The sequence below is a fragment of the Elaeis guineensis genome, chromosome 4 (assembly GCF_000442705.2).
Source record: "Elaeis guineensis isolate ETL-2024a chromosome 4, EG11, whole genome shotgun sequence".
Classification (NCBI taxonomy): Eukaryota; Viridiplantae; Streptophyta; class Magnoliopsida; order Arecales; family Arecaceae; genus Elaeis; species Elaeis guineensis.
Genome location: NC_025996.2, coordinates 59,669,288 through 59,686,855, shown reverse-complemented (window position 1 = coordinate 59,686,855; position 17,568 = coordinate 59,669,288). Strand labels below are relative to the sequence as shown.

Genomic DNA, 17,568 nt, shown 5'->3' with positions numbered 1-17,568 from the left:
AAATGTGACCCAGTAACCTAGAGAATCAGACTTAATAAACCTACAAATTTCAGCTAACAGCCTACGGACTCAACTTCCAAATAAAAGAGGTATGAAGAGGATCCCGAGGTAAGCAAGCTGAACTGGAAGGAGGACCAGGAGAAGAGCACTCTGTTGCCATGCGACTTTCTCTTTTTTCTTTCTATTGTTCTCAAAGCTCCAACTGACTAAAGTATCGGACTTTCTTGTAGGTCTCTCTCGGCATCCCGAACTCTCGACGGTGCCCACCTTCAACCACATCAGCCATCTCCCAAAGCCTTGCGGCAATAATTATCATTATATTTAACAAAAGGTGAATGCCGGCTCTCTTCATGTTACTCATATATTCATACTTGATCACTTTGTTGATGCTCTCACAAAACGTCTCTCCGTATTCATTTTGAGATTCTACGGTCCAAGGTTAATGTCTCTGATGGATCCACCATCTTATGAGGGCATGGTAAAGGAGGACAATCTTGTTCATAAGATCGGGCTGATAAGGTTGCAATAGATTCCAAGAGATAATACCAAACTAAATTAAATTCATTCAAATATGTAACTATTATCATATTTTCATTCTACCACTACTTGCTGTGAATTTACTTTGTATTGTAGTATTATTATTATTTCCTATGAACTTATCTTGTATTATAATGTTATTATCATTTTTTAATTCTAACACCATCAATTATCAACTTATCTTGTATGATAAAGTCTTATGTTGTATAAATTTTGCATAAATCTAATAAATCTGTATGATTGTGTTCTATTCAAACACCCCGTTTCCATTGCACGCTTCTCCTTTCCAGGGTCCTGGTATTCAATTGCCGATGAGACGCAAGAAGGTAGGCGAAGCGCAGGGTTGTGTCTCATTCATAAATTACTAGGATTCGTTCCTCCCAACCCTGTTCCTTCCTCTTATGCCCCCATATCCCACGCCCTAAACATCCGAAGATGGTTTGGGGATTGATTCCCGTCGATTCCCCTCGAGGTATCCTTCTTTAATCAACTCTCTCGGTGTTTCTCCTCCTTGTTTTGATCGATTCTGCTGGCGATTGCAATCAAGCTCTATAAGAATACTGGCTTCTCATGTTATTTCCTTTTTTACTTTGATCGGATATTTTGTCATCTGAAGTCTTGCTATATTTGTTCGATTTATGCTGATAAGTCCACGATTTTCTTGGATTCTATTTGGCGTGATTATTGGGTTTGGCAGGTGCACAGAAATACTACATCTTCTCCAGAGGAACATACAAAGTTGGTCGAAAAGGTTCGGTCTTTCTAGGTCCCTTCATTCCCTTTTTATGATGAGAGTTTAAGGTTTAAATGCATTGCTCCCATCCGTTATAAATTTCAAGGAAGTTCGGGAAAAAAAAAGGAACTGAGAAAATAACAATAAAAACCGATCTTTTCTGGCTATTTTTGTAAGTTTTCTTGTTGGACTGATTAAAAAGAAGTTCGCACCGCCCATTTCTTGCCACCACCTTTTCACCCTGTTGGTAATGTCACAGCTTGTTGCTTCTAATCGACTGTTGAAATGGCTGTGATATGTTTGTTGGTTTTGGGTGGTCTGGAAATGGGCGGTGTGGGAAGTCATGTAAGACCATGGGTTTTCTTATGATGGTGTGTTTCTAAATGATTCTTTTGTTAGGCGCCACTGATCTTACAGCTTATATTATCAATTAACAGACAAAGTCAAAATAAATGCTGTTGAATAGAGTTAAAAATCTAATTCTACTTTGTGAAGTGAAGATGGAATTGATATACATCCTTCTATTGGAGAATTTTCATGCTTATTGAGCTCGCATTTTCTTTTGTAGATTGTGATATTATTGTCCAAACAGACACGTCAGTATCCCGAGTTCATGCAGAGATTGTTGTTGATAAAATGACTTCTTATGATGCTTCTCATATTGGGTCTGGTACTTTTCCCTCCTATGCCCGGATCATTGATCGCTCAAGATATGGTACATCTGTTAATAAAGAACTTGGGGCTGACGGAGTTGTTTGCGTAAAGATCTGGAGGCAAAACTTAAGGATGGGGATTTGGTAACATTTGGAACTGGCAATGCAACTTTCAGGCGAGTAATAATTTTGAATATGACACAGTGATGCCTTTTCTTAATGAGAATGGCCAGTTGATGCTCTGTTGCATAGCCTTTACGCAGAATCTTGCATAGTCTTTACACAGTGCTGCTATTGTTGGATACTTCAAGTGCTCTTCTTTTTCTTTTAATTATTTGTTTATTTACATATCTAACTTATTACTTGTTGGCCTTCTTAGCAGGTTTTGTTTTGTGCCCCTTGTAATCTTTCTTCATTGCTCAAAGCCCATCCAAGCAAATCATTCACTTGAAGCCAGCATTTCATCTATTGGTTCGTTTTATTCCGTTTCTGAATTTGTCAGTTATTATATAAGTGATATCGGTTTTTTTTTTTCCCTGAAGTTAAAATACCCTATTATACCTATTAATTGAGCTGTGGTATGTGTTCTGTACTTTATAGAACTCTTTCTGTAGTAACAAGGTAGTTAGCTGGCAATCAGTTTGATCATATAACATCCTTTTCCAGTGGCTCAACAATTTCTTTATTGCCAAGCTGTTTCCATGATTATGTATGGCACTTCGGCTCATTAGAAAGGATCACTTTTGGAATGTGTATCTGACCTAACTCTTTCCAGTGAAGGCTTGTTAGTTTCCTTTAATAAGGCTGCAGTTTTTTTCAAGTTTATATGATGGTGCAAATATAATGAGAGTTATTTCTTTTCGTAGTTGATGGCATAAGAAACATGGAAAATGTTTATAAATAATATGTGGCATTTAAACTTATATTAACCATAACTATTTCTTCGTTTTTTTCTCCTTATGTTTTCCACCTTTTTTTTTTTTGGATGGGGGTTGAGGGGAGGGGATGGGGGAGACAAGGGATCATAGGTGCTGAACTGTTGGAGTCATGATGTTGCATCATGTATATACATGCTGAGTACATGCTGATGTGGACATGTCAGAAGGTGTCAAAGCTATAACATTTCACAGTAATGTTGTGTATTAACATTTTGATATTTGTATAAAGGAGTTATAGCTTATTATCAGTCTGCATAATAGGTTACAGTCTTTAGAAGCTTGTGTTTGAAGTTAGTAACAAGACATAGATAGAAGAAATTAAACATAAAAAGGATAAACTAAGAAAAAGCTTTTTCTTTTATTTGTGGACCTATTGTGAACTAGCATGGCATATCAAGTGACCACATTGTAACTTCTTCCTACAAATTATACAATATCATTAATATGTAGCATGACATGTCAAGTGATCATGTTGTAACTTCTTCCTACTAATTATACAATATGATTAATCACTGGTTCAGAAGTACATGTTTAATGACATCAAGACATTGTGAAAATTAGTTTTTGAGTACATGTTTAATGATATCAAGACATTGTGAAAATTATTTGAACATTTACGTAGCCTTGACCACTTTTTTAAACTAAGTCTCTCCTTGTTGTTGAAGTCATTTTTTTATGAAGGCTTGTATGTTTATGATTTCTTGAACTAGCCTTTTTTTGTTTTAATTATGCTGATGCTTTCAATTCTATAATTAAGGGGCACACATTTCTTGTACTTGGAGCAATGAGTGCACGCATGTTCTTGTTGATGAATCTTCTCCAGTAACACTCGAGCTTATTGAAGCGATTCTTTCTAAGAAACCGATTGTCCTTAGTGATTGGTGTAAGGTATCTTCTGATATTCTCTTGAATATTTTTCTTTGGCAGGAAAAATCTATTGAGTAAACCATTACATAGTGTTACTACCTATTGTGTTGATTTTATTATTGTATGTTTGCTTGGTTATATATTTGTTTCTTGGCATAGGGAAGTTCCTAAATTTATTTTTCTTTTCTAAAAATCCATTTTCTTGTTTGTTATTTAGAAAATATAAGCAAAATTGAGCAATACTAGGAGGTTTGCTCATTTTATTATTCATTTATATATTCCTTGTTAGTTGACATGAGTGTGCTAGTGGATTAACATAGCTAATGATAAATAACATTGGGAAGTATAATAGTATGTTAATTTTTACCTGTATTAGAAAGAACTAATCATAGATATGCATCGATATACTGGTGAAAATGCTACTAAACAATTTCAATTAACCCAACTAAGCCGTAATCCCAAACTAGTTGGGTAAGTTACATGAATCCTTTTCCTCCACTGCTGTGTTTATGGTCACACTTTTTGAAAGATGTAGCAATCAAGTCCTTCCCCACTACTTCATGTTATGTGATTTTCGGTCTCTCTCTACCACTCTTTTCTTCAACATGTATCAAATCACTCCTTCATACTGGTGCATTCCCAATGGCTTAGCCTATGTTGTATATGTTCAAACCATCTAATTCATCCTTTTTTTCAATTTGCCCTTAATTGGTGCTATCTCTATCTTTTTATGAATGATTTTATTTGCTATTCTATCTTTTCTCATATAAATATGTGACTAAACAATGTATTCTTTAATTTAATTTACTTGACATGATAATATTTTGCAAAAGAGGGCCAACACTTCTTTTTTTCTTCTGGTCCTAGCAAAATATCTTATCAAAGTATTATGTGGTTTATTTCTGTTATTAAGAAGGTAGCTTAGCTTCCAAATAACATTTTGGAATTGCTGTTTGCATGATCATTTAACAGAATTACCTATAATTGACATTGTATAAGCTTACCTATGAGAATGAAATATTTGTTCCATAAATTCTATAGCTTAAGCCATTTCTGCATGAATACATCTTCTAGATCAATATAGACTATAAAATTGTGCATACACTCGTGCAGACCATTTTTTTTAGTATTTTTTAAATTTTAGGTTATCACTAATGTTGGCAAAATGGCCTGTCATGGGTTCAGAAATGTGTCAAGACCAATGGTGTTGTTTTGTTCTGTTGTCTAAACAATAATTGTGCAGTTGAAAATTATTTTACGATATGATATTTGGATTCGGTTCAACCATCTAACCATGTCAAATACATTTAGTATGCTTTGTTTAGGTTTAGGCTTAGAAAATACCTTGTCTCTCTTTGGAAGGGTTTTGAAGCAATTTGCAAAAGCAGCAACAAGTTTGTGGAAGGGAATCTATCTAGCATTGGGTTACAGGGAAACTTTCACCCTCTCTCAAAACTTTTTCCTATCTATGATTCATTTCTATTCATGGGTTTGCCTTGTTGAATACTTCAGAACAATGATGTTGACTAACCTCTTGCCGCTAGTATAAAATGTGCCCTTAGAGCATGTGTTTGGCCTTGTAAGCATCATAAAAGTATTTCATTGGATTACCTTCTTTAGAGAGTTCCACCTGGCATGGTACACTTGGTCACCATCTTCATTTCTTTCTGGTCATCTTCATCTATATGGTTTGGAAAAGTCTCAAACTCAGTGAAGCTTGCCTTCATGATGCCAAAGCTTTCCATCTTTGATTCCCAACATGGTCTATATCAACAAATTTCTAGTCTCTATGCTCTTCAAGGCATGTCTACAAAATTTTAAAGAACATAGTGTTATGCTGAGGGGTAATTCAAGGGAGGTGACAATTGATGCAAGGGAGTCTGCTCGTATTTTCTGACTTTGAGGGACATGAATCCAATGGTTCTCGTTGTATTGATCTAGGGGGAATTTGTGCGATCCTTAAGGTCCTTATTGCAGTAATTGGCATCAATATTTATGTAACTATGTTACTAATGACCAGAAGTTATTCAACATCATCGGCAGTAGCCATCCATTCCCCTGCTGTCAGGCTCTGTATTTAGTGGTTCTATTGGTGTCCCCTAACTCAAGCTGATATCCTTATGGAAAAAAAAATCGTACTCTAGAGAGATAGGTGTCACTCCAATGCCCCTACCTAGATAGTTAAGAGCCTTGTCAAAATATGGTTTCCAATGCTTCTTCTTCGACCTTTTTCTTAGCAATTTCAGGAGCCATGTTTTTTTCTTCAGGAAAATCCATATACACATTCTTGAAGGCTAGGTGAGGCAGAGACCTTATGACCCTTGATTGCTTTCTGGGTGATGAGACAGGGTCAAATTAGCTAATAACATCTGCCATTGGATTGGGCTTATTTGGAGAGAGTTAGCTTATTGAACATGTATTTGAAGGGAGCCATTTTGTTAGGTGAATGGTATGGGGAAGAAATAGTGTTTTATCTCCTGAGAGGACCATACCAATGGTAGAGAAGTCTTCTCCATTTCTGTGTAATTCTCATAAACAAGCAGTGCTTAACTGAGGTAGTTCATGGCTTGTCCTTTCTGTTGGTTTTATTATGCTGACATGGTAAATGATGTCTAGTTTATCTGTTGACTTAGTTTTTTTTTTTTGTTTATTGCCTTTGATATTCTCTATGTGACTTGGGTGTCATTAAAGTTTTCACTAGCAAGATTGGTGCTAGATAATCCAAGAACAACAACCTGACACATTAGAAAACGTTGTATTTCCTTTGGTCAAGCACTAGCCCGGTGGTACACCATCTCCTTCTCCTTCATCAAGTCAAACTCTTTTCCTCTCTTTCTGGAGAGATGACCCGCCAATCCTTTTTTCAACAACTTAGATCGATTAGTCAAAAGACCTTCTTGACTTCTCCAATCACATGTCTTATTAAGCATATGAAATGGAACCTCTTTCCAAGAACTCCTGAGTTCGAAACATGGAAACAGCCTCCCCATCCGCAGGGGTAAGGCTATGTACATTTGACCTCCTCTAGATCCTGCAGCGGTGGGAGCCTTGTGCATTGGGATTTTTGGTCTGCTCTAATTAATTGAAACTACAGAAGCTGAAAGTGAAACAACTGAATCTGCAGGAACTGCTGAAAACCAAACTGATTTGTTATTGGCTGAAAATGAAGGCGGAATGTCTGTGCTCTGTCTTTGACTCGTTAGTCTATGATGATCATTTTGGAAGTTTTAAGGATATTTTATTTCTATTGGTGTATTCTCTTGTTTACATATCCTTATTCATTGTTGTTGGTTCTGATAACAAACTTGTCTTTCTGCTAATATGTTGTTTTCAGGTCCTTGCTGAGCAAAAAATTTGCATAGAAATTCCTTCTTGGACTTCGTAAGTTCTAATATGTTATGTTAGGAGTTGATAATTGATATTTCTTCTTAAATTTGATCTTTTTCGAACTTTGAAGTTCACCAGAATGGCTTCTGGTTCGTTATTCCAGCTACATTCCGAGTTTGACTATAGATGGGATGTTGGTAAGGGTTGTAGAGCCCAAGTCTCGTGAGAAATGTCTAGCAGACTATACCTTTGTTCTGGGATCATCACATAAGGTAATATTCTTGTTCCAGTGCTTATATTGAAATTTAGACATCCTCTTATCTATCCTACCTCGGTGCAGTATAAATTTGGTGATAAGTTCCGATCACTACTTGAAGTGGCTGGAGCAAAATCTTTCCATGTTGATGAATTTTGTTCAAATAGCCAGGTAAGTGAAATTCATTTAAATTTTATCAGCTAATTTTTCCAGTGGTTATCCTTCAAACAAAAACTCTGCGGATATCTTTTTCTGTTTTTGCAATCTTCTAGGTTCTTCATAACATTTTACGTTAGATAGTCATATTTCTTTGTTGCAATATCTGGTTGTAACACTTAGGATGCATTCAATTGGTGAAGTTGTTTGTGAACTTAGGGTTTTCCATGCATTGGAAAACCAAGACAAGGTTCCTTCTGACACTGCTTTACTTGTCTGATTGGAAGTACCTTAGAACTGGTGGCATCAGGAAGATAGGCTGCCTATTATTCTTATTTGTGTTTTTCAAGTGGAATAAGATTTGAGTGCTTCTGCTGTTTCATTTGCTACTTTGATGTTTATCTGTTTAAAAGGAACTGAGGCCACTTGACACAAAGCATTGCAACCTTTTTGGCTTCTGCGATTTTAATCCAGTACTGTTATTCTACTTACATATGTTTTTACATTCAGATATTATCCAAATATTAGAAAATCATACTGTTGAGGCATAAGAATGGACACCATGAATACACCTTTCTTGTTCAATTGCTCTTAATTTTATGTATTCATGTTTCTCTTTATTTCACTATCAAATTGGAGACCTTAATGCACTGGAGTTCCAGATGAAAAATAAATTCTGCTGCTATAGTTATGCATTTTCTCAAGCATTGCCCAGAACCTGTAAAAAAATCCAACTGCATTTATGAAAACAATGCTTCATTGTGATCTTTCTACCTAGCTTCTTACTCTGCCTTGCATAAAAATCATCAGCTTCAGATTTTTTTTTTAAAATAAATATGAACATTTAATTTGTCACTTATTGTAACTTTTTTAGACTTCAGCAGATGGAGAAAACAACCAAGTAGTTCTGGTAATTCCTGGAGAACCAACTAATGAATTTGATCACTTTCGTGAGCTGTCTTCCTTGTCCAGAGTTACTGAAGTGAGATTGGTTGCTGCCATTTTATCTGGACACTTGGAATCATCCATCATTGAACCCCCTGCTTGTAAGTATTTGATATCCAGTTGTCATGATAATATCATTATGACAAAGGTGCTGATTTTCATGTTTGGAAATTGTAGACCAATTTATTCTTGGAAATTTTCATTTTCCTGGTAAATTGTGTTGCAAGTTCGTTAGGTGCGGTTGGTTAGAGTACTTTGAGTTTGGATTTAGGTTCATGCATGTTCAAACATGCACATAAGAAGATAAATGCATGTAGACAAAGCATGCATATGCACATGCATACTGTATTTAAATATCTATTAATTGGTTGTAGTATGGTGGACACGCACACATGCACACATGCACGCACGCATGCACGCACGCATGCACACGCGCGTGCGCACACACACATACATATGCATACATACATACATACATATGCATACATCAACTTTTATGCTACCAGCAATTGAGTGAGGGAACTTCGGGGTGTGACAATTTAGTCAACAATCTTGACAAATCATGCAATTTAGTCGACAAGCTTAACAAATCATGCCAAATCAGGAAGTCACACTGATGGAGCTCGACATTGTTTGCTCTTTAGTGTTGTTGGTGCAAAAATCTGCTTGCGCCGGAGAAGCTGGAGTCAGGGAAGTCGCGGTCGCCGCCGGGACCTGCAAGGGAAGTCTAAACCGAAGGTGGGGTTGCTCCGGCAAGACCCTCCGACGCTCAAGTCAGTTCTCTGCCTCAACAAGAATGGAGTGCTCAAACGGAGAATTTAGCAGAGTTTTGAGATGAAAAAATGAGCTTATAGAATAACGTATCTAGGTTCCCCCTTTTTATAGACGGGGGAGGTAACGGATTGATGGCGATATCTGTAACCGTCTGGCAGTGGGCTGCCCAGGGTCAGGCGGAGTTTGCTGCGAAGAGTAGTGGAGTGGACCCGTGGCTATCACTGGGGCGTGCCATGTGGAGTCTGCCGCGTGAAGTGGGGTGGCGTTTGTTGTCGTGACTTGCCAGCGGATGGGAGAATCGCGCGGTATCCGTTGCAGGAGGTGGAGCAGGATCGCGGCCGTTTATCGTGGCCTGTCAGGTAGTAATGGAGCCGCGTGGGATCCGTCGTAGGGAGTGGAGCAGTGCTGCGATCGTTACTGCGGCCTGTCAGGGAGTGGTGGAGCTGCGCGGAATCCGCCGCAGGAAGTGTAGCAGAACCGTGGCCGTGATTGTGGCCTGGGAGTGCAGATCTGTCGGCTGAAGTTCGGCAGCGGTCGGAGTCTGGCCCCACGTTGGGGTCCGGGTGGAGTCCTCCTTGCGGTTGGGGTAGTGGGTGGAGCCCGGCTCCCGTGGGAGTCCGGGTGGAATCCCCTGCAATCAAAATCAGATGCAAAGTCCGACTCTCGTAGGAGTCCGGACAAGGCTTACCGGCAGCTGATGTTAAGGACGGAGCCCGGCTCCCGTAGGAGTCCGGGCGGAGTCCGCTTGCGGTTGAAGTTGTTGGCGGAGTCCGGCTCCCGTAGGAGTCCGGACGGAGTCTGCTTGCGGCTGCTGGAGTTAAGGACGAAGCCCGGCTCCCGTAAGAGTCCGGGCGGAGTCCGCTTGCGGTTGACGTTGTTGGCGGAGTCCGGCTCCCGTAGGAGTCCGGACGGAGTCTGCTTGCGACTGCTGGAGTTGAGGACGGAGCCCGGCTCCCGTAGGAGTCCGGGCGGAGTCCGCTTGCGGTTGACGTTGTTGGCGGAGTCCGGCTCCCGTAGGAGTCCGGACGGAGTCTGCTTGCGGCTGCTGGAGTTGAGGACGGAGCCCGGCTCCCGTAGGAGTCCGGGCGGAGTCCGCTTGCGGTTGACGTTGTTGGCGGAGTCCGGCTCCCGTAGGAGTCCGGACGGAGTCTGCTTGCGGCTGCTAGAGTTGAGGACGAAGCCCGGCTCCCGTAGGAGTCCGGGCGGAGTCCGCTTGCGGTTGACGTTGTTGGCGGAGTCCGGCTCCCGTAGGAGTCCGGACGGAGTCTGCTTGCGGCTGCTGGAGTTGAGGACGAAGCCCGGCTCCCGTAGGAGTCCGGGCGGACCTTCCGGAGCCGATTCCGCTGAGGACTTCGGCTGTGGGTATTTTATACCCAACACCAGTCCCCCTACTTCCGAGTTTGAATTTCAAACGAAGGAAGTACAGAGAGAGAGATGGGCACAGCCGAAGCCGTCCCTTCGAATCCTACGCACTGCCGCCCCCAGATATTTTGGGCATTAATTGCGTGCGTGCCGGAGTCTTTTCGAATTGGGGCGGTACGAAGGGACGCTTCGAAATTTCCGCAGGTACACTGGCCCAGGTACGGTGCAATTATAATCCTGCCAACCGCCAGCCGCTTTTAGCCGCCTGTCAGGGGGAGTGGGACACGTGTCGGATGCGGACTGGCCTGGGGGGATTCGCGATCATTATGGCGCCGGATCCCAGGGTCTATTTAAACCCGTCCTCCCACCTTTAGGCGTCCTACTCCGTTCCTGAGTTCTTACCAACGTCTGCCTTATCTTCGAGAGCCTTGTTTCAGTGGGCGTCTTCTACAGCCGTAGGCGTCTCCTGTTTTCGTCCCTCAGGTCCCTCAGAGTGATATAGGTTAGTTCCAGCACCGCCAACCTTCTTCTCACCACCTAGGGACCTCTTTTCAGTTATTATCTTTTGCATCCTTCCGAGTTAGCCTGCGGTCTCTCGCTCCCCCTTCTGTTCGCCTTCTTAGGGTCCTTTAGAGTCCCCCTTCGAAGCTACTCAAAATGTCTTCTGGCTCTTCTACTCCCTGCAGTTCTGGGAGTTCTTCTGCTTCAAACCCCCAGGTCCCCGTCTCTGTGGACGAACCCGCGTCTGGGGCTGAGCTCCGCCCGGTTTTCGCGCCGGGCGCCATTCCGTGTTCCTTGACTTCGGAGGAACTCCTTCTGATAAGGGTTCAGTATGGAGTTCCTCCGAAGTACGACTTGGAGCTGCCAGGCCCCTCTGACCAGGCCAGCACTCCCCCTCCCGGTCGCTTTTGTTTGTATCAGGAAGCATTCCGGGCCGGACTCCGACTTCCGCTTCCTTCCTTTGTCGTTGTCCTCTTCCGTTTCTTGGACATCTCCCTCGCTTCCGTGGCCCCGAATTCATTTAGGTTTTTGATAGGATTTCTCTCCCTCTGCCACATAGTCGAGGTCCAGCCGTCTCTCTCCTTGTTTAGGCACTTTTATACCTTCAAGCGCCATCCTTCGACGAAGGACTGGTAGTACTTCTCCCCCCAGTTCGGTAAGAAGGGGTTGCTGAAAGGCGCCCCTTCTTCGATCCACAATTGGAAGGGGAAATACCTCTTCGTCCACTGCCCGACCCTAAAACTGGGCCTGCCCCCTTGGGGCTCTCTGAGGGATTCTGTCCGCCGGGCTCTCAGCCTGGGGGAGGACGACCTCCAGGCCGTTCAGAAGCTCCTAGCTTATTCCGCTCCTTCCCTTCCCAATCTTTTGAGGGAGCAGTTTCTTTTCAACATCGGCCTGAGCCCCCAGGATCCAGCGAGTATTCATCTTTTACCTTATCTTTTCTTTTCATGCCTTTCTTCTCTTCTTATCTTTATCACTTCTTCCTTCTCCTCCTGTTTCTTCTTTCTCTCTCTTTTCCCCTCTCTTTTTTTTTTTCGACTGATTGGTTTGCTTCTTTTTCTTCTTTCCTTTTCTTTCTCTCTTTTTTTTCTTAGGAATGGACGCCGAAGCAGCGCGGATGCTCGCCAGGGGCATGAGGGCCCACAAGAGAAACGGCGCTGCGACCTCCGGATCGGCGAAGAGGGCCAGGGCGGAGGAGACGAGCTTAGCTGCACCCGCCCAGGCGGCCCCGGCCATCGACATTCCCTCGGATGCCGAGCCAACGGCCCCCCGGGCCTCCTCGAGGAGTCCGCCGATCGGGGCCCCCGCTTCGGGGTCCGCTCTACGGAGGCGCCCGCCGCGGGGAAAAGAAAGAAATCGGTGGCCCGCAGGGCGAGTAGCCGCCGAAATGCTGCGGACGAGTCTCTCTGCTCCGAGGAGGGATCGGAGAATCCCTTCAATGATAGGGACCTGATCAGGCGGCTGATCGACGGCTGTATTTTGTCTGACGTCGTGGAGAGGATCGACCGCGCCGATCCTGAGCAGCGGGCTTGGGATTCTTTGGGGTCCTTCCTTGAGGTAAGCGGATCTTTATTTACACGGCTACTCGGCCTTTGTTCTAATTCCCTAGCCGCCCTTGCAGATCGGGCACCAGCTCTTCGCCTACATCGAGGCGGTGAGCCGCATGAGGAGGGACATCCTCCAGGCGGAGGAACGCTGCCAGGCCGAGGTTGCTCGCCTCCAAGCGAAGACGGCTGAAGTAGCCGCCCTCCAGGAGGCCCTGGAAAGGGAGAAGCGAGCCCGGGAGGAGGAGAGGCAGATCTTGGAGGAATCGGCGAGGAAGGCGGAGGCCGAGGTCGCCAACTTGGTCGAGCAAACTCCGGTCCTGGTCTCGGAGGCCAGAGCCCTTGCGGTGGAGGAATTTAAGGCCTCTGCGGAGATGAGGGACCTGAATGTCCAGTTCGGCCAGGAAGCGTTCATAAAGGGGTTCGAGCTCTGCCAAGAGAAGGTGGCCAGAAAATTCCCAGAGCTCGACCTCAACTTCCTAGGCGAGGAGTCTGAAGACGAGGCCGGCCCCTCGTCTGCCGCCACTGCCGTCGCAGCCCCCGCGCCGAGTTCTCCACCCCCCGCCCCCGAGGTCTGAGACCTCCGATCTTGTATCTTTACTTCGTCGCAATTTTTCTTTTCCGTTTGTCTTTAAAAACCATTCAATAAAGTTGAATTTCTTGTTGCGGGCGGCTTCTCTTTCCTCCTCCCTCCTCTCTGTTTTTCTTTCTGCAATGAATCGTTCTTTGACGTCTTTACCTTCCGATGGCAGTGTCCTGCAGAAGCACTCCCCTGCCCTTGGGGGTCCCGCTGAAATCGACGATCCAACGATTGAAAAAGGAGGTCCTTCACCTGACGAAGAAGTTAAAGAAGGCGGAAGCCGAGCTCTGCAAATCGAGAGAAGGTCGCTCTGAAGCCGCCGCTGAGGCCGCCCACTTTCGGAGTCTCCATGTGAAGGGGATCACGGAGTATAGCCGGAGGAAGACAAACTTCGCAAAGGAGCTCGAGGAATGCAAGAAGAGCTCCAGCGACCGAATTTGGGCCCAGGCCGCCAGGATCAGCGCCCTCAAGGTGGAACTGTCAGCTGCGAAGGGGAAGATCGGCCAGCTGGAGGGAAATTCATCCCGACTCTTGGCTCGGGTCGACGATGACCACAGGTGGTCGCAGAAGGTTTCCGATCTTCAGCAGCAGCTTCAGGATGCCGAGGTGGGCCACGACGTGCAACGGGCTAGCTGGCGCAGGCAGGTGGAAGAATACAAAGGGAGATTCAGGACGGCAGCCGACGAAGTCGTCCGTCTCCAGAGACAGCTGGCTAGCAGGGCACAGCTTACTTCCGCCCAAGATTCTGAAGAGTTTCAAGTCCTAAGGGGCACTGTTGAGGGGATTTCTGTCTCCCTCGGGGAAAAGACAGCCGAGCTGCAACAAGTGAAGATCCAACTGGCACTCGAGCGGCGGGCCGTCGCGGACGCGGAGGCGGAGTCCGAAGTTTTGAGGAAGAGGCGTCGAGAGGCGGAGGCTGAGAGCCAGCAACTTCGTCGGGCGCTCCAGGACGCGCTGCGGAAGAGGGAAGAGCTAGAAGGAGAAATTGAGAATCTGAGGCAATTCTGGTTGAGGGACGGAATAGATAACTCTAGGTCGGAGGGAGCAGGGCCTCCTTAGAGCTCTTTTTGTCTTTTTGTCTTTTCATGTATTGACTTCTTTTTTGTCGTTTTGCCTTTCTTTCCATGGCCTTCCGAGCTTTGTAGTGTGTATACCGGAAATGGAATAAAAAGGGTGTTTTGTGTTACCTCGTCCGCGCGTTGCACTAAATTGCTGTCCGCCGAACCTTTCTTATCGTTTGACTTGTCTGATGTAGACGTCGTCAGGAGGCGCCCAGTCGTCGATGCGTTAGCTCGCCTTTCTCGTCGTGCATGGCCGCAAGCCCGAGCTTGGCCGTCCGGGCCCTTCATTATTTCGGGGATGTCGTTGTCTTCCTAACTGGTGTCGAAAGTCTTCCTTGGCGTCGTGGACGGAACCCGGCTCCCGTAGGAGTCCGGGTGAAGTCCTCCTTTGTGTAGCGGATGGAATCCGGCTCCCGTAGGAGTCCGGGTGAAGTCTTCCTTGTGGACGGAACCCGGCTCCCGTAGGAGTCCGGGTGAAGTCTTCCTTGTGGACGGAACCCGGCTCCCGTGGGAGTCCGGGTGAAGTCCGGGTGAAGTCTTCCTTGTGGACGGAACCCGGCTCCCGTGGGAGTCCGGGTGAAGTCTTCCTTTGCGTCGTGGCCGGAATCCGGCTCCCGTAGGAGTCCGGGTGAAGTCTTTCTTTGCGTCGTGGCTGGAATCCGGCTCCCGTAGGAGTCCGGGTGAAGTCTTTCTTTGCGTCGTGGCCGGAACCCGGCTCCCGTAGGAGTCCGGGCCTTCCGTTTTGCCCGAGCCAGTGTGAGGTTCTCCTCCCTTTACCGGCTTGGCTGTGGGGCGCGTTAGGGCGCTGTAAGGCCTCTCCCCCTATCCGATCTAAAAGAACCGGGCCTTCGACTTTGCTCATGTCAGGACGAGGTTTTCCTCCTGTTCCCGACATGGCTGTGGGGGCACATTAGGGCGTTGTAAGGCCTCTCCCCCCATCCGGTCTAAAAGAATCGGGCCTTCGACTTTGCTCATGTCAGGACGAGGTTCTCCTCCTGTTCCTGACATGGCTGTGGGGCACATTAGGGCGTTGTAAGGCCTCTCCCCCATCCGGTCTAAAAGAACCGGCCTTTGACTTTGCTCATGTCAGGACGAGGTTCTCCTCCTGTTCCTGACATGGCTGTGGGGGCACATTAGGGCGTTGTAAGGCCTCTCCCCCCATCCGGTCTAAAAGAACCGGGCCTTTGACTTTGCTCATGTCAGGACGAGGTTCTCCTCCTGTTCCTGACATGGCTGTGGGGGCACATTAGGGCGTTGTAAGGCCTCTCCCCCCATCCGGTCTAAAAGAACCGGGCCTTTGACTTTGCTCATGTCAGAACGAGGTTCTCCTCCTGTTCCTGACATGGCTTTGTTTTGGAGGGGTCATATCCAGTCATAATAAATCCACGCCAGGTGGGAAGAGTACGTTAAGTTAGAAAGGAATTTAGATTCAAAGTGAAATCGTAAGTGATACATTTACAGGTGTTCTGAGCTCCACGGTCGCGGGTGGCCCGCTCCTCCTTGAGGCCCTCCGGTGATGGAGTCGATGGTCCCGATGGGAGGCCGGTCCCCGGGTTGCTCCTTCCCTTTTCGGCGGTTCAGGCTGTGGAAGGGCTCTTGGCCGGTCTCCTCTACCCTCAGGCCTGCGGCGGATGAATCTGTCGAGTCGACCTCGCCGAATGAGCTCCTCGATCTCATCCTGAAGCTGGATGCATTCCTCTGTGTCGTGGCCGTGGTCGCGGTGGTAGAGGCAGAACTTATTGGGGTTGCGCTTTCCGGGGTGTGTGCGCATCCTCTCCGGCCTAGGGAGCTGCTCCCTGACCTCCATCAATACCTGGGCCTTCGAGGCATTGAAGGGGGCGTAGTTGCAGAATCTCCCTGGTGGGGAACCCCGCCGAACCCCACGGTCCGGGCTTCTCTGCCTGCGCGCCCGGGGTGGAGTATGGGCGTGCTTATGCCCGGGAGGAGATCGAGAGCGCAGTCGGGCTTCCTTTGGCCTTTTTTCAATTGCGGGCTTACTCGAGTCTCCCGCTTGCCGCTCCCTCGCCGTCTCTTCATCCTTCATTTTGAAGGCTTCTTCCGCTCGGGCGTATCCTTCGGCCCGAGCTAACAAATCAGCAAAATCCCTGGGATACTTCTTCTCTAGGGAGAACAAAAGGTCATTCTTCTGAAGGCCGCCTTTCAGGGCGGCCATGGCGACTGATTGGTCCAAGTTCCGGACCTCCAGCGCCGCGATGTTGAAGCGGTTGATGTATGCCCGTATGTACTCCCCTTCCCTCTGCTTGATGTTGATGAGGGACTCCGAACCCTTCCGGGGGTGCCGGCTGCTGACAAATGGGCCACAAATTGGTGGCTCATTTGATTGAAGGAAAAGATGGTACCCCGGTTTCAAAGGCCGAGTACCAGTTCCTTGCCGCTCCCTTCAGGTAGACGGGAAAGCCCGGCACAAGATGGCATCAGGAGCGCCGTGAAGCAGCATCATCGTCCGGAAGGCCTCCAGATGATCAACCGGATCCGAAGTCCCGTCGTAGCTTTCGAACTGGGGAAGCTTGAAGTTTGGCGGGATCGGTTCCTACATGATCATTTGGGAGAAGGGAGGGTCAGTACAAATATCCTCACCGTAGCGGGGGCGCATGGCGGAGTTCTTCAATCCGCCGGTTCATCTCCTGGAGCCTCCGGTCCAGAAAATCCTCTCGACTTCGAGTCTCGAGGGTCCTCTGGCAGAACGGGGCAGGGATCTTCCAGGGGTGGAGTCGTGGTCCGATTGAGGGCTCTCTACCCTTGGGTTTGTTTTCCCAGGAAGGACGGGGCGGCTAGCCCAGGTGGCCTGGCCCGCCGCCGGGTTCTGGCATTCCCGGAGACGCCCTTTCCGGATGCGCTGACGCCTGCGGCTGCTGCTGCTGCATTGCTTGCACAGCTTCGACGAGGCCTCTGACCTGCTGTGCCAGCAAGTCAAACTGCTCCGCGCCGACCGCTGCCGCTGGAGGAGGAGGTTGAGAAACAGGAGGGGAGGCTGGAGCCTGAGATCTGGCCGCGGAGGCCGTGGACCGCCGCGTGGACGCCTGCGCGGAGGCATCGAGTGCGGGTCCCGCGGGGGAAAATAAGGAGTGGGTGTCGGAGAGACGATCGGAGGCGGCTCCGTTGAGCGCTCCTTTAAGAACAAGGGTACTGCGAAGACACGCCCCTTCCTCTAGCGCCAATCCTGTTGGTGCAAAAATCTGCTTGCGCCGGAGAAGCTGGAGTCGGGGAAGTCGCGGTCGCCGCCGGGACCTGCAAGGGAAGTCTAAACCGGAGGTGGGGTTGCTCCGGCAAGACCCTCCGACGCTCAAGTCAGTTCTCTGCCTCAACAAGAATG

At 46.9% G+C, this 17,568-nt stretch overlaps 1 protein-coding gene across 1 annotated transcript in view; it reads left to right on the top strand.

Moving 5' to 3' along the window:
• Positions 1-759: 759 nt before the first annotated feature.
• Positions 760-17,568, top strand: part of LOC105042781 (nibrin homolog) — a 36,250-nt gene continuing 19,441 nt past the window's right edge. Inside the window, 9 exon segments of the mRNA XM_029263902.2 lie at positions 760-1,009; positions 1,235-1,288; positions 1,839-2,021; positions 2,024-2,099; positions 2,306-2,394; positions 3,619-3,749; positions 7,063-7,109; positions 7,186-7,327; positions 7,396-7,482. Of these exon segments, the coding sequence (XP_029119735.2) occupies positions 973-1,009; positions 1,235-1,288; positions 1,839-2,021; positions 2,024-2,099; positions 2,306-2,394; positions 3,619-3,749; positions 7,063-7,109; positions 7,186-7,327; positions 7,396-7,482 (846 nt within the window). The 5' untranslated portion in view covers positions 760-972.